This window comes from Oncorhynchus kisutch, linkage group LG11, assembly GCF_002021735.2.
Source record: "Oncorhynchus kisutch isolate 150728-3 linkage group LG11, Okis_V2, whole genome shotgun sequence".
NCBI lineage: Eukaryota > Metazoa > Chordata > Actinopteri > Salmoniformes > Salmonidae > Oncorhynchus > Oncorhynchus kisutch.
Window position 1 is genome coordinate 35695481 of NC_034184.2, and position 20213 is coordinate 35715693.

General features: G+C 40.5%; 1 protein-coding gene and 1 long non-coding RNA gene across 3 annotated transcripts; one reads left to right on the plus strand and one right to left on the minus strand.

Moving 5' to 3' along the window:
• The first annotated feature begins 988 nt into the window (after positions 1–988).
• Positions 989–7428, plus strand: LOC109899731 (serine/threonine-protein phosphatase 2A 55 kDa regulatory subunit B delta isoform-like). Of its 2 annotated transcripts, none has more exons than XM_020495203.2 (10): positions 989–1268; positions 1436–1510; positions 3045–3151; positions 3822–3987; positions 4069–4181; positions 4294–4471; positions 4622–4786; positions 4895–5064; positions 5556–5647; positions 5765–7428. In XM_020495203.2, exons 1-10 carry the CDS (start codon positions 1262–1264, stop codon positions 6042–6044), a joined length of 1353 nt encoding a protein of 450 aa, XP_020350792.1. In that variant the 5' UTR covers positions 989–1261; the 3' UTR covers positions 6045–7428. The 2 variants fall into 2 exon arrangements, with proteins under 2 accessions (XP_020350792.1, XP_020350793.1); XM_020495204.2 differs by having other exon boundaries at positions 1070–1268; positions 3045–3142; positions 5765–6676.
• Positions 7154–17208, minus strand: LOC116376217 (uncharacterized). Its single transcript, XR_004211620.1, has 2 exons — positions 17063–17208; positions 7154–8237 (listed from the first exon to the last, which is right to left on the minus strand). It is a non-coding gene; the product is annotated as an uncharacterized LOC116376217 (long non-coding RNA).
• Between the last annotated feature and the right edge of the window lie 3005 nt (positions 17209–20213).

Sequence of the window (20213 nt, forward strand, 5' to 3'; positions counted from 1 at the left end):
GGGATGGAACATACAGTAAATCGCAGAAAATTGAGGTTGTGGTGGCAGCTGCAGACTGATGCGTTGTGCAGACCTCACAACACTCTGGAGAGCCTTACGTTTGTGGGTGGAGCAGTTGCCGTACCAGGCGGTTATACAGCCTGACAGGATGCTCTCGATTCTGCATCTGTAGAAGTTTGTGAGTGCTTTTGGTCACAACCCCCCCTTGGGTTGTACCGTGGCGGAGATCTTTGTGGGCTATACTCAGCCTTGTCTCAGGATGGTAAGTTGGTGGTTGAAGATATCCCTCTAGTGGTGTGGGGGCTGTGCTTTGGCAAAGTGGGTGGGGTTATATCCTTCCTGTTTGGCCCTGTCCGGGGGTGTCCTCGGATGTCCTCTCTCTCGGAGGACCTGAGCCCTAGGACCATGCCTCAGGACTACCTGACATGATGACTCCTTGCTGTCCCCAGTCCACCTGGCCGTGCTGCTGCTCCAGTTTCAACTGTTCTGTCTCATTATTATTGGACCATGCTGGTCATTTATGAACATTTGAACATCTTGGCCATGTTCTGTTATAATCTCCACCCGGCACAGCCAGAAGAGGACTGGCCACCCCACATAGCCTGGTTCCTCTCTAGGTTTTGGCCTTTCTAGGGAGTTTTTCCTAGCCACCGTGCTTTTACACCGGCATTGCTTGCTGTTTGGGGTTTTAGGCTGGGTTTCTGTACAGCACTTTGAGATATCAGCTGATGTACGAAGGGCTATATAAATACATTTGATTTGAAGTATTTGGGTGTAAGAGATTTGAAGTATGAAGAGTTACAGGGTATGTTGAGTGGTGGTTTCCCATCCTTTCAGGCTGTTGGCCTGAGGTATGACTCAATAGATTTTGTGGAGTAGGATGGTGGGTTTTAATGCGTGTAGGGCATTTGTTGGTTTATAAGCAAAGTAAACGGGAGATATACTCCAGTCTATTTGGTGGCGGTAATGCAACATTTATTGGATGCCAACCGCCGTTAAAACTCATCAAAGAAGATGGATGGATTGATGGATGGTGGGGGTCTGGATAGATACCTGAAAGATGCTTGGAGGCATGTCGAAATAACGTCATTGTGTCACGCAATGTGCGCCATTTTGGATGGGGAAAAAAATCACAGACGATTTCCGTGATCTGATCCCGACTCTTCACCTTGCCTGTGGATGTTGACTATTTTTACCCCATGCAAGTTACATTGGTTGAATAAGCAGTGTTCAGTAATAGCCAACTCTGCTAAATGAAACAATGGCAGGTAAGCTACTTTTGTAGCTAGGAAAGCGTCCCCATACCACTCACTCGTTGCTGTGTGGCCTGAATTGCAAGTTTTAACTTGGCTAGCTAGCGTTAACTGACAACACATCATTTGACAAAATGGGTTGGTGAACTGGCGCTAATTATTCCAATATTGTTGTTATGCAGGAGTTGCCGGTGGAAATGACTTTCAGTGGTGTTTCTCACAAGTGAAGGGGGCAATAGATGAAGATGTTGCGGAAGGTGAGTAGCTAATGGTAGCTAGCTAAACGTTAGCGTTTGAGCTCAAATGTGATACTGTTAGCTAACTTCCGCCAACTACGCCTTTGACTGACTGTCTTTTCAAGAACAAAGATGTCATGACACTGCATGTATTTAAGGAGCACTGCTGGGCAACGCGGAGTTTGTTTTTCTAACTACTAACGTTATCTTAGCTGGCTTCTCTTGCTTACGTTCAGCTAGCATTAGCAAGCTAACGGTATAACTACCCAAACAACTGTCCCCAGTAACTTATGTCCCGCACATTTATGTATTATATAATACGATTTAGGCAGTCAAGAGTACGTATTAGATATTGCGTTTTTTGTAGGCTAGTAAGAAATATACTGTCGTAAACTAACGAGTCATCTTGCTAGCGTAGTTATTAAGTTAGCTAGTGTGGGTGCGATTTGTCAATGACGTCAAAGGTCTGCGTCGAACATGGCAAGTATACCGTTAAAAAAAAAAATGAATTTCTATACATTTTGAAGAATACAAATGTGTTACAAAAATCTATGCGTCCTTCTTAAAAATTCTAACACAAAACATCACAAACAGATAAACATAAGAACAGAAACACTTACAGGGTTTTTACATTCAAATAAATTTGAATAGCTTAGTGTATCAATTGATTTCATTGCCTTCATATTGTTACAGAGAATAGTATTCAATGTTGTAAAGTAATTATTTAAATCTACTTTGAAAAATAGTGAATAAAAAAAAAAATATATATTTTTAAATACATGTTATGATGTAATATTTCGCAATAATTATATTCAAATGAATCTCTAACTTTTTGTTATTATCAAAAAACTAAAAGAACCTCACAAGCTTGCAGATGGATGTCCCTACCAAATCTTTTACCCAAGTCCAGCTGAAGATCCACCCAGAACGTAGTCACATACACACATTGGAAATACAAATGCCCCAAGTGATTCTGGCCCAGATGGACAAAATGTACATTTCTCATAAACATTTCTAATATATGTACTGATACTATGAGTTGCTTTAAAGAGTGTTTCCCTCACTTTGTTTGTGAGCACATATTTGTATGATAAAGTACTGGTGCTTTTATGACAACTGTGAACTAGAAGGGGAAAAAGGTCAAATCATTACGTCTGTGATCTGCAGGTCCTTAAGTCGGGGCTCTAAAAAAGTTTCTGACTTGGAATTCTGAGTTGGATGACCGAATTATTTCAAAATGATTTCCCCAGTCGGAGCTACTTTTTATCCCAAGTTCCCAGTTGTTTTGAACACGGCATACATTCTGATAGGGAGATAGTCACATTTGTGTGTTTCATTCTTTCAATGTAGAGGTAGAAATGCACAAACTGCTCTGTCAACTACATTGCATAGTGTGCACCCATGAAAGTTTCACCATGACTGTTTTTTGTACCAGGTGTCATTTTGCTGATGTGTGTCCATTGTATAAGGATAACCCTTAAATGTATAAGGATAACCCTTATACACTTAATCATGCTCCAGAATCCAGATTTAATGGTACATGTCCTCCTTTCAGCGGATATCATCTCAACGGTTGAATTCAACCATTCTGGAGAGTTTCTAGCAACTGGAGACAAGGGAGGCAGAGTTGTCATATTTCAACATGAACAGGAGGTGCATTTTGTAATTACCAACTACATTTATTTTCATAAACACTAGCTAAGTTTCCATCCAATTGGCGACAGATTTTCATGCAAATATTCTAAATCTGCATTTTCCCAACAGAGATGATTCCATCAAATTGACTTGTTGCGGCTAAAAGGCTGTGCGTGATGACGTAGTGCACATAAAAATGACTTTTGCGGTTAAATTCCCATGTACAGGTTTGCATCCCATTTTCAACTCTACTGATGGTTTTGTCACAAAAAAAAGTTGCGTTTTATAGCGAATGCGCCCACTCTGGTATTGGCATGTGCACTCTACAGCTCGCAGATACCGTGCAGGTATAGCCTAGGCTACATGAGATTATTATTGACAAAAGAGCAAGATTCCACCTCCAGTTCTTGCATTTTACCGACACAAAGATCCCACCTTGTCTAGCGTATTTTTGTTTGACGTTTGGAAAATTGACCGCCGGATTTGCTGGTTTCGTCAGACCTGTAATGACATTTACATTTTTTTATCCGTCGTTCTTTACTCGCTTAAAAAGGTTGGATGGAAATCTGGTTACTGACATACATGTTGGAGTCAGCTATGATAGGTTGTTATGGAAAGAAATTATGAAAATTCTAATTATCATATATGTTTAATATCTAAGTTTGACATGCAGTGCACATCTACTTTTCTCTTTCAGTGTAAAAATAGACCACACCTGCGAGGGGAATACAACGTCTATAGCACATTTCAGAGTCACGAACCTGAATTTGACTACTTGAAAAGTTTAGAAATTGAGGAAAAAATTAACAAAATAAGATGGTTACCCCAACAAAACTCTGCTCACTTTCTGCTCTCAACAAATGGTAAGAACATTTTGCTTGAACCTACTAAGCTTTTGGTTAGGTTGTCTTCAGCCTCAACATACACGTTTTTGTTTCATACAGATAAAACTATCAAATTGTGGAAGATCAGTGAACGAGACAAGCGGGCTGAGGGTTACAACTTGAAAGACGAAGATGGACGTCTCAGGGATCCCTTTAGAATTACCTCCCTGCGGGTTGGTTTAGTGTTGCTTAACCTTTAAGATTTCGGCAAACACTGTACAAGAACAAATACACGCAGCATGCTTATCGCTTCCACCTCTGAATAAATCTGTCCTGTGTTTATAGGTACCAGTGCTGATGCCCATGGATCTCATGGTAGAAGCAAGTCCTCGGAGGGTGTTTGCCAACGCTCATACATATCATATTAATTCCATTTCTGTAAATAGCGATCATCAAACGTACCTCTCCGCTGATGACCTAAGAATTAACCTATGGCACTTGGAAATCACTGACAGAAGCTTTAGTATCTTTTGTCTGAAAAGTTATCTGTCCTGAAGTCTTCAGCATCATGACTTTTAGATGCAAATGTTTGCTTTGTCCGAACTGCGCTGTATTAGCCTATATGAGCCTTTTAGACTCATTTCAGTTAATTTCCTTAACAGTGTGTTCTCAGACATTGTAGACATCAAGCCTGCCAACATGGAGGAACTGACAGAGGTGATCACAGCTGCTGAGTGCCAACCAAACCAATGCAATGTATTTGTGTACAGCAGTAGCAAAGGCACCATACGCCTCTGTGACATGCGAGCAGCAGCACTCTGCGATAGGCACACTAAGTGTGAGTATCCGTAGAGCCTTGTTCTCTGCATTCTAAATGATGTTCATTGAGAGATAAATGAGCTTTGATTGTCTGTCATTTTGAGTATCTCTCCATGTTTGATTGTAGTCTTTGAGGAGCCTGAGGATCCAAGCAGCAGGTCGTTCTTCTCTGAGATCATCTCGTCCATTTCTGACGTGAAGTTCAGTCACAGTGGGCGCTACATGATGACACGGGACTACCTCTCCGTCAAGGTGTGGGACCTCAACATGGAGAACAGGCCAGTCGAGACATATCAGGTACTAGGGCTGGGAATTATCAGGGACCTCACAATACAATATTGCTATACTTAGGTGCCAATACAATATGTATCGCAATTCTCACAATTCTATATGTATTGCGATTCGATGTTCCAAACATATTGCTCACCATACGTCTGCTGCATGGAGATGAGAGAGAAAAAATAAATTCCCTATTTAAAAATAAGATGAAGAACAAGCTATGAAGGACAAATACTGAAGTTTTGGTGCAGGTACAGCCAACTAGTGCAAAAATAAAATTGCGATATTGTAAAAAAATAAAATAATAATTATATCACGATATGTAACTATCCATTTTTTCCCCCCAATCACTGTAAGGTACCTAGCTTGCTCTTCCTAGTGATAACACTACAACTAACATCATTTTCAGTGTAGTTTGCTTACGCACAATTATCGAGTTGGGTATAAGAAAAATAGTTAGAAAGACGCAATTCTTTTCCAAATACACTAATCAACGTTCTCCCGTCCAGGTTCACGAATACCTTCGCAGCAAGCTCTGTTCATTGTATGAAAATGACTGCATCTTTGACAAGTTTGAGTGCTGCTGGAACGGTAGCGACAGGTGAGAAAACCTAGCACTTTCTCTGTTTCAGGCAATCTGCAACTACTACGTTGTTCTTTGGACAACTTTTCTGCCAATATGTAAGTTTTAATGATTAATGTTTCCTTCATTTTTCAGTGCAATCATGACTGGCTCCTACAACAACTTCTTCCGGATGTTTGACCGCAACACCAGGAAGGACATTACACTGGAGGCCTCCAGGGAGAGCAGCAAACCGCGTGGCACACTCAAACCCCGCAAAGTCTCCACTGGAGGCAAGAGGAAGAAAGACGAAATTAGCGTGGACAGCCTGGATTTCAACAAGAAGATCCTGCACACTGCCTGGCACCCCAAAGAAAATGTCATCGCTGTGGCAGCCACCAACAACCTGTACATTTTCCAGGATAAGATCAACTAAAAAAATAATTGGGCTCCATCCTGAGGACAAGGCTTTACTGTTCCTGCGTAGTTAAGCCTAGTGGTTTATCCGTATCAGAAACTAACAGCCCTATCGTCCTCCTGGTGGCACTTTTCTCCTTTTGTTGCTGCAGGAGGTTGATTGGTCTGCCTGTTTTTTATTTTGAGTCAGAGGTTGATTTTGCCTTGGGTGAATCGGTGCCAGGGCAGAGATCGGACCCGGAGAGCCCACCTTACTTTGAATCAATGGAACGGGCACTCCCAAGAGGTCAAACTCTTGAACATTGGTGTTTGTGTTGACATTTTCAGCCTTTATTTCATAATCTAACAACCAAACTATGGAAAGCCCTGAAAATGACCTCTTGTTATTGTTATAACACCCTCTTTTGGGCCTTTCTAAAACATGATATTTCCTGGGTTTTAGGCCTACCTGTTAACATTCCCCCATTGACCATGCATTCAGGCCAAAGCACTTGCAACAGGTCATGAATTTGGAAAGTGGACCTTTTTCTTTTCTCTACCCACTCCCTCCTATCCCCAATTTATCCCCCAGACATGGTAATCTCAATGACTGTATCTATTCAAGTACACCTTTATGGTGTCATCCACTTAATAAAAGTAACTAAAACTACAGCTATGTGTTTTAATATTTAGAACTGTATTAATTCATGTTCTTGAACTGCTTTGCATGTTTTTATGTTGTGGAGGTGGAAAAACATTCTGTCACACTGCGGTCTTTTGAGTAGTTCTCTCCAGCCATCTTCAAAGGAACTACTCCGACGTTTCAGAACCACCGTTTGAGACCGATCATGTGCAAGTGTCGAGATATTTATTTGTGTTTCTCTCATTTAAGATCCAGGCTGGAAACTTCATGGGAGGAGATGCAAGACAAAGGGAATCTGCAGCCTTAATACCTACGTCTATCAATGACAGCTACTGGTTATGTCCCCAAATGTTTTACGAACCTTATGTGCATTATTTTTAAATTCTATTTTATAGATTTCTCATTACTGCTGCTATTTGTGGCTGTCTGTGAAAACACTAGGTATATAATTAGTCAGAGAAAGAGTACTGCACACCATCCAGCTCTATTGATATACAGATTACCTCCAAAACATGGAAAGTTGATGGTTCTTCGTGTCGTAAGAGGACATTACGACAAGCCTCTTACATGTGCCCTTAAATCATTTATTGGGATCAAAAGTGCATATTTGTTTTCCAAGTTACCAATGCAAAAATGAAGGTTGAATTGACATATGTACTGATTATAACATTTAAAACAGGAACACTGGTAAAAAAGCATTTCTCTGTTTAATAATTAACATGGTGGCAATGTATTCATATGTTTATGTTGACCAAAGTTAAATAAAATCAAATAATGTTCATTTGCATTATGCCTCCATTAATTTAAACAGGTGAAATGAGTCTGATGGCATACTGTAGATGTCTATTCAGTAAGTTGAGGTGTTCAGAGAAAATTATGGAATGATTTCAAATGCAGCAGGTAGCCTAGTGGTTAAGAACTTTGCTGGTTCAAATCCTGAGACTAGGTGAAAAATCTGTCAATGTGCCCTTGAGCAATGCACTTAACCAGAATTGCTCCTGTAAGTCACTCTGGCTAAGAGTGTCTGCTAAATAACTCAAACATACATTGTACTTTTTCAGTACTCATTTAAGTAATTTCTCAAAGAACATTAGTGAAGGAAATATTTCACAATTAATATTCATTCACATGAATCATTCCCTTGAACATAACAATCAGGCACACCACAAACTCGACATGCAAAAGAAAATGAGATAAACATGAATGCTGATTGGCAGCCATCAATATAAAACAACATTCTAAATACTGCGAGGAACAAGGTAGCACAAAGCAGTTCCTGATTCAAGGCATTTCTGGGAGAAAGAAGCAGTACAAAGCATTCACCAGGGTGAAGAAGATAAGATTTGAGGCAATCAGCTAAAATGGAGAATGCTATATCAACCCCTTCTCCCTTGATTCTGAAGTTGTCCCATTTTAAGGCATGCCAGCTGTATGATTCTGAAGTTGTCTCATTTGAAGGCATGTCAGCTGTATGATTCCGAAGTTGTCCCATTTGAAGGCATGCCAGCTGTATGAGTCACAACAGGGGTGACTGGTGTCAGAACGCAGCATCAGCATCAGTAGGTGCTGAGACGTCTCCCAATGTATATCCTGAGAAGACAGAATAGAAAGATCATTTAAAAAGGTTCATTTGATTGAAGTAAAAATTCATCATGGCTGCAAATTTAAACCACCAGAATACTTTTTTATTTATTGTTATTTTTAATGGCTGCTGGATAATTTCATATGTGTTCGTAGGCATACAATTGAGCGGATGCTGCGCAGGTACACTGATTTGCAAACCAAATGGATGGCCTAGCGCAGTGGTTCCCAAACTTTTTATAGTCCTGTACCCCTTCAAACATTCAACCTCCAGCTGTGTACCCTCTTGCACCAGGGTCAGCGCTCTCTAAAATGTTGTTTTTTGCCATCATTGTAAGCCTGCCACACACACATTATACAATACATTCATTACATATAGGAATGATGTTTTAACCCAGCGTGTGAGAAGTGACAAAGAGCTCTTTTAGGACCAGGGCACAAATAATAATGATATATAATTTTGCTCTTTATTTAGCCCTCTTACATATAAAACCTTATTCGTTCATCAAAAATGGTGAATAACTCACTACAGGTTAATGAGAAGGGTGTGCTTGAAAGGATGCACATAACTCTGCAATGTTGGGTTGTATTGGAGAGAGTCTCAGTCTTAAATCATTTTCCACACACAGTCTGTGCCTGTATTTCGTTTTCATGCTAGTGAGGGCCTAGAATCCACTCTCAAATAAGTATGTGGTTGCAAAAGACATCAGTGTCTTAACACTGCGATTTTCCAAGGCAGGTTACTCTGAGCGCAGCCCTATCCAGAAATCTGGCAATGGCTTCTGATTAGATAAAATTTTCACATAACCGCTTGTTGCAATTTCGATAAGGCTCTCTTGTTCAGATATCAGATATCGGTAAATGGACTGGAGGCAGGGTATGAAGGGGATATTGAATATAGTTGCGGAGAGTCCCTGTAATCCTAGATTCAGATCATTCAGGCAAGGAAAAACTTCGCCCAGATGGGCCAATCGTGTGAGAAACACGTCATCATGCAAGCGGTCAGACAAGTGAAAATTATGGTCAGTAAAGAAAACTTTAAGCTCGTCTCTATTTTTTTTTTTTTACGTGTCAATACTTTCCCCCTTGATAACCGGCACACTTCTGTATGTTGTAAAAGCGTTACATGATTGCTGCCCATATCATTGCGTAATGCAGAAAATACACGAGAGTTCAGGGGCCTTGCTTAAACAAAGTTAACCATTTTCACTGTACAGTCGTGGCCAAAAGTTTTGAGAATGACACAAATATCAAGTTTCACAAAGTCTGCTGACTCAGTTTGTATGATGGCAATTTGCATACACTCCAGAATGTTCTGAAAAGTGATCAGATGAATTGCAATTAATTGCAAAGTCCCTCTTTGCCATGCAAATGAACTGAATTCCCCCTAAAAATGTCCACTGCATTTCAGCCCTGCCACAAAAGGACCAGCTGACATCATGTCAGTGATTCTCTCGTTAACACAGGTGTGAGGTGTGAGTGTTGACGAGGACAAGGCTGGAGATCGCTCTGTCATGCTGATTTAGTTCGAATAACAGATTAGAAGCTTCAAAAGGAGGGTGGTGCTTGGAATCATTGTTCTTCCTCTGTCAACCATGGTTACCTGCAAGGAAACACGTGCCGTCATCATTGCTTTGCACAAAAAGGGCTTTACAGGCAAAAAGATTGCACCTAAATCAACCATTTATCGGATCATCAAGAACTTCAAGGAGAGCGGTTCAATTGTTGTGAAGAAGGCTTCAGGGCGCCCAAGAAAGTCCAGCAAGCGCCAGGACCGTCTCCTAAAGTTGATTCAGCTGCGGGATCGGGGCACCACCAGTACAGAGCTAGCTCAGGAATGGCAGCAGGCAGGTGTGAGTGCATCTGCATGCACAGTGAGGCGAAGACTTTTGGAGGATGGCCTGCTGTCAAGAAGGGCAGCAAAGAAGCCACTTCTCTCCAGGAAAAACATCAGGGACAGACTGATATTCTGCAAAATGTACAGGGATTGGACTGATGAGGACTGGGGTAAAGTCATTTTCTCTGATGAATCCCCTTTCCGATTGTTTGGGGCATCTGGAAAAAAGCTTTTCCGGAGAAGACAAGGTGAGCGCTACCATCAGTCCTGTGTCATGCCAACAGTAAAGCATCCTGAGACCATTCATGTGTGGGGTTGCTTCTTAGTCAAGGGAGTGGGCTCACTCACAATTTTGCCGAAGAACACAGCCATGAATAAAGAATGGAACCCAACACATCCTCCGAGAGCAACTTCTCTCTACCATCCAGGAACAGTTTGGTGATGAACAATGCCTTTTCCAGCATGATGGAGCACCTTGCCATAAGGCAAAAGTGATAACTAAGTGGCTCGGGGAACAAAACATTGATATTTTGGGTCCATGGCCAGGAAACTCCCCAGACCTTAATCCCATTGAGAACTTGTGGTCAATCCTCAAGAGGCGGGTGGTCAAACAAAAACCAACAAATTCTGACAAACTCCAAGCATTGATCATGCAAGAATGGGCTGCCATCAGTCAGGATGTGGCCCGAAGTTAATTGACAGCATGCCAGGGCGGATTGCAGAGGTCTTGAAAAAGATGGGTCAACACTGCAAATGTTGACTCTTTGCATCAACTTCATGTATTTGTCAATAAAAGCCTTTGACACTTACGAAATGCTTGTTATTATACTTCAGTATTCCATAGTAACATCTAACAAAAATATCTAAAGACACTGAAGCAGCAAACTTTGTAGAAATTAATATTTGTGTCATTCCCAAAACTTTTAGCCACGACTGTAGTATCCAAAACGTCTTTCAAGCCGTCAGGCATTCCCTTGGCAGCAAGAGCCTCTCGATGGATGCTGCAATGCACACAAGTGGCATCGGGAGTAACTGCTTGCACGTGCCTTACCATTCCACTGTGTCTCCCTTTCATGGTTTTTGCGCCATCAGTACAGATACCAACACATCTTGACCACCGAAGTCCATTTGATGTCACAAAGCCGTCCAGTACTTTAAAAATATCCTCTCATGATGTCCTGGATGTCTTCCTTAATTGACCCCCCCATAAAGGTAACGGTCATATACCAGGAGCTGTGCCAGGCCCGCCACGTCTGTTGACTCATCCAGCTGTAACACATAGAATTCACTGGCTTGTATGTGGAGCAGTAATTGTTTCAAAACTTCTCCTGCCATGTCACTGATGCGCCAGGAAACAGTGTTGTTTGATGAAGACAATGTCTGTATAGTTTTTTGGGCCTTTTCCCCCAGCATTGTCCCAGCCATATCCACGGCAGCAGGAAGAATTAAGTCCTCCACAATAGTATGGGGCTTGCCTGTCATGGCCACTCGGTAGCTAAGATTCTTCTAGCCCCTTCTTATTAATGGTATCTGTTGCTTTTATACATGTCTTACTACTCGATAGTCATTTTTATTCTCGCTCAAAAAACTCCCATGGCTTATTTTTCAAATGGTTTTGTTTAGTTTCTAAATGTCTGCTCAAGAGTGAAGGTTTCCCATGAGAGAGTAACAGTTCATGTGATTGGATGTTCATTATTTGACTAGGCTACCTGTATTATTTTTAGAAAAAACTTCACCCAAATGTATAGCCCCGTTGGAAAATATAAATGTACTGTTTTGTACTGTTATTTTTTTTTTTTAAATGTGAATCACATTTTTATTTGGGGTATCCCCCTGACGACATTGCGCGTACCCCCTGTATCCCAGTTTGGGAATAGCTGGTCTAGCGAATCGATTTGTAGATCAGACACAGTTGCTGTCTCAAAGGGTTGGTACTGGTCAGTTCCTGGATGGGAGACCAGATGCTGCTGGAAGTGGTGTTGGAGGGCCAGTAGGAGGCACTCTTTCCTCTGGTCTAAAAAAATATCCTAGGGCAGTGATTGGGCACAATGCCCTGTGTAGGGTGTCGTCTTTCGGATGGGATGTTAAACGGGTGTCCTGACTCTCTGAGGTCATTAAAGATCCTATGGCACTTATCGTAGGGGTGTTAACCCTGGTGTCCTGGCTAAATTCCCAATCTGGCCCTCAAACCATCACGGTCACCTAATAATCCCCAGTTTACAATTGGCTCATTTATCGCTCTCCTCCACCCTGTAACTATTCCCCAGGTTGTTGCTGCATATGAGAACATGTTCTCAGTCAACTTACCTGGTAAAATAATGAATAAATACAGTTTTTTGCCTTAAAAACACTAGCCCTAGGTAGAACCTAATTTAGCTTTAACCCTAGCCCTAGGTAAAACTTATTTTAGCCTTAACCCTAACCCTGAACAGAGAGTATTAGTACTATTTTAGTAATAGTATGTTAGTAAATACCATTATAGTATTAAATAACATTTGTTATTTTTGTATCAAAACCTACGTAAGCATTTGCTGTTTTATCAATTAGTTATTTTGTGGTATGTATTATTGCAAGGAAGAACACTTGATAACAACCCACGTGATTGTATTTTATATTTCAAATGCGGTTTGAACTGTTCGTGACCTAGTAATCTCTATGTGAAAGTCGAGCAATTGTCGTGGGATAGTTGGGACTGGTTTTAGACGGATCTCTGCAATTAATAAGGCAAAATACATTATCTCTCAACTGCATCTCCAATGACTTCATGGTCTGCTGTGAAACAATAACCTTTAATTGCTAAATATTTCCAATAGATGGCAGCATAAGACCATGATCAGCAAGTTATAGCCAACAAGCAGCAATAGCATGCAACCAAAGACTTTTTGTCCCATGATTTAAAAAAAATGGTAATTCATTACTTTACAGTCACACACACACACACACACACACACACACACACACACACACACACACACACACACACACACACACACACACACACACACACACACACACACACACACACACACACACACACACACTCAAAAGTTTGGGGTTATTTAGAAATGTCCTTGTTTTTGAAAGAAAAGCACGTTTTTTGCCATTAAAATAACATCAAATTGATCAGAGATACAGTGTAGACATTGTTATTGTTGTAAATCACTATTGTAGCTGGAAATGGCAGATTTTTATGGAATATCTAGGCGTACAGAGGCCCATTATCAGCAACCATCACTTCTGTGTTTCAATGGCACGTTGTGTTAGCTAATCCAAGTTTCTAATATTAAAAGGCTAACTGATAATTATAAAACCATTTTGCAATTATGTTAGCACAGCTGAAAACTGTGTTCTGATTAAAGAAGCAATATGCAGTGGGGAGAACAAGTATTTGATACACTGCCGATTTTGCAGGTTTTCCTACTTACAAAGCATGTAGAGGTCTGTAATTTGTATCATAGGTACACTTCAACTGTGAAAGTTGGAATCTAAAACAAAAATCCAGAAATTCACATTGTATGATTTTTAAGTAATTCATTTGCATTGTATTGCATGACATAAGTATTTAATCACCTACCAACCAGTAAGAATTCCGGCTCTCACAGACCTGTTAGTTTTACGTTAAGAAGCCCTCCTGTTCTCCACTCATTACCTGTATTAACTGCACCTGTTTGAACTCGTTACCTGTATAAAAGACACCTGTACACATACTCAATCAAACAGACTCCAACCTCTCCACAATGGCCAAGACCTGAGAGCTGTGTAAGGACATCAGGGGTAATATTGTAGACCTGCACAAGGCTGGGATGGGCTACAGGACAATAGGCAAGCAGCTTGGTGAGAAGGCAACAACTGTTGGCGCAATTATTCGAAAATGGAAGAAGTTCAAGATGACGGTCAATCACCCTCGGTCTGGGACTCCATGCAAGATCCCATCTCGTGGGGCATCAATGATCATGAGGAAGGTGAGGGATCAGCCCAGAACTAAATGGCAGGACCTGGTCAATGACCTGAAGAGAGCTGGGACCACAGTCTCAAAGAAAACCATTAGTAACACACTACGACGTCATGGATTAAAATCCGGCAGCGCACGCAAGGTCCCCCTGCTCAAGCCAGCGCATGTCCAGGCCCGTCTGAAGTTTGCCAATGACCATCTGGATTATCCAGAGGAGGAATGGGAGAAGGTCATGTGGTCTGATGAGACAAAAATAGAGCTTTTTGGTCTAAACACTACTCGCCGTGTTTGGAGGAAGAAGAAGGATGAGTACAACCCCAAGAACAGCATCCCAACCGTGAAGCATGGAGGAGGAAACATCATTCTTTAGGGATGCTTTTCTGCAAAAGGGACAGGAAGCCTGCACCGTATTGAGGGGAGGATGGATGGGGCCATGTATCGCGAGATCTTGGCCAACAACCTCCTTCCCTCAGTAAGAGCATTGAAGATGGATCGTGGCTGGGTCTTCCAGCATGACAACGACCCGAAACACACAGCCAGGGCAACTAAGGAGTGGCTCCGTAGGAAGCATCTCAAGGTCCTGGAGTGGCCTAGTCAGTCTCCAGACCTGAACCCAATAGAAAATCTTTGAAGGGGGCTGAAAGTACGTACTGCCCAGTGACAGCCCCGAAAGCTGAAGGATCTGGAGAAGGTCTGTATGGAGGAGTGGGCCAAAATCCCTGCTGCAGTGTGTGCAAACCTGGTCAAGAACTACAGGAAACGTATGATCTCTGTAATTGCAAACAAAGGTTTCTGTACCAAATATTAAGTTCTGCTTTTCTGATGTATCAAATACTTATGTCATGCAATAAAATGCAAATTAATTACTTAAAAATCATACAATGTGAATTTCTGGATTTTTGTTTTAGATTCCGTCTCTCACAGTTGAAGTGTACCTATGATACAAATTTACCATCCTCTACATGCTTTGTAAGTAGGAAAACCTGCAAAATCGGCAGTGTATCAAATAATTGTTCTCCCCACTATAACTGGCCATCTTTAGACTCGTTGAGTATTTCTTCGACTGTATTATTGACTGTATGTTTTGTTAATTCCATGTGTAACTCTGTGTTGTTGTATTGTGTTGAATTGCTATGCTTTATCTTGGCCAGGTCACAGTTGCAAATGAAAACTTGTTCTCAACTAGCCTACCTGGTTAAATAAAGGTGAATAAAAAATAAAACAATCTAGAGCATTTGTGGGTTTGATTACAGGCTCAAAATGGCTAGAAACAAAGAACTTGCTTCTGAAACTCGTCAGTCTATTTCTTGTTCTGAGAAATTAAGGCTATTCCATGCGCGAAATTGCCAAGAAACTGAAGATCTCGTACAGCGCTGTGTACTACTCCCTTCACAGAACAGCGCAAACTGGCTATAACCAGAATAGAAAGAGGAGTGGGAGGCCCCAGTGCACAACTGAGCAAGAGGACAAGTATATTAGAGTGTCTAGTTTGAGAAACAGATGCTTCACAAGTCCTCAACTGGCAGTTTCATTAAATAATACCCGCAAAACACCAGTCTCAATGCCAACAGTGAAGAAGCGACTCTGGGATGCTGGCCTTCTAGGCAGAGTTGCAAAGAAAAAGTAATATCTCAGACTGGCCAATAAAAATAAATGATTAAGATGGTTGACAGACACTGGACAGAGGAATTCTGCCTAGAAGGCCAGCATCCCGGAGTTGTCTCTTCACTGTTGACGTTGCGACTGGTGTTTTGCGGTACTATTTAATTTAATGAAGCTGTCAGTTGAGGACTTGTGAGTCATCTGTTTCTCAAACTAGACACTCTAATGTACTTGTCCTCTTGCTCAGTTGTGCACCGGGGCTTCCCACTTCTCTTTCTATTCTAGCTAACACAATGTGCCATTGTAACACAGGAGTGATGGTTGCCGATAATGGGCCTCTGTACGCCTATGTAGATATTCCATTATAAAAATCAGCCGTTTCCAGCTACAATAGTAATTTACAACATTAACAATGTCTACACCGTGTTTTTGATCAATTTGATGTTATTTTAATGAACAATTGGTTTTGCTTTTCTTTCAAAAACAAGGACATTTCTAAGTGACCCCAAACTTTTGAACGTTAGTGTACGTGTAGGTAGGGGTAAAGTGACTATGCATAGATAATAAACAGCGGGTATCAGCAGCATAAAAAAGGGGTCAATGCAAATAGTCCAGGTAGCCATTTGAGTAACTAAATGTGCTTTTCCTAAAAATTTAAAATAAATAAAACTGTTTACATTGAAATACATTTTAGAATAAGGCTGTAATTTAACAAAATGTGAAATAAGTCAAGGGTTCTGAATACTTTCCGAATGCACTGTAAAGGACACTTGGCACCAGAGGTGCGGATGTTTACTTTCTTCATGAGTTGTTATTTTTCAGTTTCGTCCTAAGAACTGATTGTAGTGGTAAAATAAAAGTTTGACATTTTTTGGTGCCATTTAGGGGAAATTGAATTCTTAGCATCACTTTAGTCAGAAAAGACTCGGTTCATTTCAATGAATTTGCTGTGGCCTCATGCTAGTCGTGTTCCAGTTCAGCCAACTTTCTTTAGCCGTTTTTCAGACCTTGATTGTCCAGCCTGTCTTTCTTGATCCCAACTCAGGTAAGCCAAAACCACGCCCGTTATTCAGAGGGGCGTTCTATGCGTCCAGGCTACTTTTGGCGGTAGGAGGTGGAGATAGGGTATCCACAGGAAAGTGTTGTTTATCAGACTTTTTGCGGCACCGATACTAGGTTCTGTCACTTCTATTTTCAATCTGGTGACACACTGCACAATAATGTAAACAACAGCCAGATGTAATCAACTGAACAGCACGTTTCATAGCAATCAGCTATTAGTGTTTGCCTTTCGGTTAGTCTCAGCAATATTGTGTTTGACACATGCAAATTGCATCAGTATCGGAAAAAAAAAACGGATACAAAATATATACTATACAGACCATCATACTGAAGTTCAGGTTGATAACACTACTCTGTGGATATTTTGTCTCACATCCCTACCTGCAAAAAGGACCAAGCACACGGACAACCGGTAAAGTACCACTTCAGCATTCTGACTTGTGGAGGTCGAGAGAGGAAACGTTCCTAATCGAAACGCTCATTTCTGCCCGACATAGAATTTTAACTATGCAATTCAACGTCGGGTCTTCAGCCTAGTTAGCAAGTGACATATAATTAGATATTAGCTAATAGGATTTCTGTGTGGCCATCTAGCTAACAGGTCACATGACCAAGGAGCTATTGAAATGTAACATTTTGAAAGATTCATGTAAAATCGTGTGAGATGAAAATGGACAAACTAAAGGGTGTGCAATGTGTAGGCCCACTGACTGTGCATTCGGGAACCCTGTTTGAGTCCAGTAGGTCACATGACCAAGGAGCTATTGAAATTAGAAAGTTTGAAAAATGTATGTAAAAACGCGAGAGACGAAAATGGACAAACTAAAGGATGTGCAATGTGTAGGCCCACTGATTGGACATTCTGAACCTTGTTTGAAGTCAGGTCACATGACAAAGGAGCTATTGAAATGAGAAAGTCTGAAAAATGTAAAACCGTGTGAGTTGAAAGTGGACAAATCAAAGGGTGTGCAATACAGAAGGGTAGTCAGTGGACATTAGTCAAGTAGGTCACATAACCAAGGAGCTATTGAAATTCGAATTTGTTTACTGCTTACATTACCACGTGTTTGTTAGCTTTGGAAAGCAAATTAATGTCCAAATCGTGAAAATAAGACCTGTGCAATTTTTCTAACAACATGACACTTATTTGGAGTATGTGGCTCAAGTAGTTTGAATGTCCGAATATCCGCCGAATATTCAACTTGAAACTGTCTTTACCTCTGTAAGTTATGAGCAACACTAGGCAGCAGGAAAACGATTAAATGTAATTGCCTAGTAACTGATGGGCTGTCATTTATGAACATCACGCATGTGCTGCTCATGTTTACAGTACAAACAAATAATTTTATAACTGACCTAAGATAGACCACTGCCTGTTGTTAACGATGGGAGAAAATGAATCAATAGTGCCTGGGCAGAACAAGCAAAGGTGGGCAGAGCCAACACAAAGTAGTGAGATCCTATTGGTGCGTTATAGCATGTATTTGCATATTTCCTATAGGGAACGCCTACTCTGAAGTGCGCGTGTGTAATAATCAAGGAGGTGTATAAACCCTGGATGATTTCCTAAGGGAGTTGTCTTGGAGACACCGTCCAGCCATCTTGGTACTCCTCAATTGTAAAACAATTTAGGAAGCTATAGAAATGCATTTATTAACGTCTACATTCGTTTTTGACACGTTTATTCTATTACAGACACCTTAATGCATATTTTTTTATTATATTATGTGAGATAAACATACAACATTTAAAAACGTTTCCTTAAGGTATTTTCTGTTGTATTTGTGAGTACTAATGTTACTGTCTCCACTACAAAAAATAATAATACTTAAATGAATGTAATTGTGTCCTTTAATTGAAATACTATAGAATTCCATTTATTTAGTACTTAGATAAATAAAGGTTAAAAAATTTAACTTAAAAAATCATATGAAGGACTGCTCCTACTAGGGAGTGCCAATATGGCCAACCGGTGGCTTCGTAGTCTCTCGATAGTGAATACATAGGACAACAATCCAGGGCTTTTATACTTCATTGGCAAGAACTCAATTTGCCCTTGCACTCCTGCTAAAGAATGCCTTTATAAAAAAAACTTGGGCAAAGGCTTAAGTCTACAAAAAGTTGTCCACTCTGTTCATACTGATTCTAGTTTTGGAAACCGAAAACTGAAAACTTCTTTAATTGATGAGAAAATGTGTAGAATGTCAGCCAAATCCATCTCGCTCCATCTTCGACCACTGCTGGGTCACTTGGGCTTCCTCTCATCACCATATTTGGCATTGAGTGGCAGCGGCAGAATTCTTCACATTTATACATCAAGTGAAATATCTGGCTCATTGTTCTATCAATGGCACAAACTTGAGTCACCACTGTAGCGCCACAAATAAGGTTGTTTATTAATTAATTAACTCCTTAGGAAAAGCATTGTGAGCAATGATGTCTATGGTGAAACATGCAGCAACTTTTTTTTGGTCAAATATTCTTATTAGAGAAATAAATACTCAGAGAAGAATGTCACTTCTTTTCATGTCTCTTCGGAGGAGCTCATAGAGATACTTTTAATTAACATATTCACAAGTTATAGTTATATAAATAGTTGAATCCCTATATCTGGAAAAGAAAGAGAACATTGCCATAAGATCCTTGAAAGCAGTTCAGTAGTTTGTCTCTGCAGATGGCAGTGATTGTCGATGTGGTAAAGTTCTTTCCTGGTCTCTCTCTCTCTCTCTCTCTGAGTGTGCTGTTTAATAACCGCAACCATATTAGTCTGGCTTATTGGTCTCTAGAAAATTGGCTTTTTGTTTAAATTTATGTAATGAATGGACAGATAATGTACTTTGCATTCAAAAGGCTCTGGAATAAAGACAAACTTAATTTGAATAACTTGTGAACAGTGGTGGTGTTCTCTAATGCTAGGAGGATAGGTAATATAAGGAGCTGTCATAACAATTATATGCCAGCTACCTCAAGGTACTGGATCTTGGCAGGATAAGTCGGTTGAAGTTGGGCTTTTTGCTTATTGTGAGGACTATTTTATTACAAATTGCCCCCAGAACAAAGCTGTCAGAATCGATAGCCATTTTAATGTATACTTGCTTTGATTGAAATTAAATTAAACTAGCTAATTAAATATAGCTTCAAACAATGGGAAACGTATCATAATGCAAATACTGTCCCTTTGGAATGAGAAGGTTTACACTGGATCATTTGAATCCATTTATAGAAATATATCTTTCAATTCTCTCTGGGTGAAAATAAGATAGTAAGATGGATCCTTCAAGGCAGTTCATTAGTTGGTCTGCAGATGGCATTGAAGGTCCTAGATATATATATATATATATATATATATATATATATATATATATATCTCAGCAGCACTTGTATTGGTGTCTGTGTCCTCAACTTGCAGCAGGCAGACAAGTTTGCTGTCACTCAGTCAGAATGGGGATTTTATTTTTTCCCTACTCTTTCCCATAGTCACGGGAAGTAGAGGTGCTGATAGTGCTGCAGCACTCCCTGAAATATATTTCTT

Coding starts and splice junctions, on each gene's coding strand:
- LOC109899731 (XM_020495203.2), top strand. Junction 1,511..3,044: donor AGATGAAGATGTTGCGGAAG/GTGAGTAGCTAA, acceptor TCCTCCTTTCAG/CGGATATCATCTCAACGGTT. Junction 4,472..4,621: donor AATCACTGACAGAAGCTTTA/GTATCTTTTGTC, acceptor GTGTGTTCTCAG/ACATTGTAGACATCAAGCCT.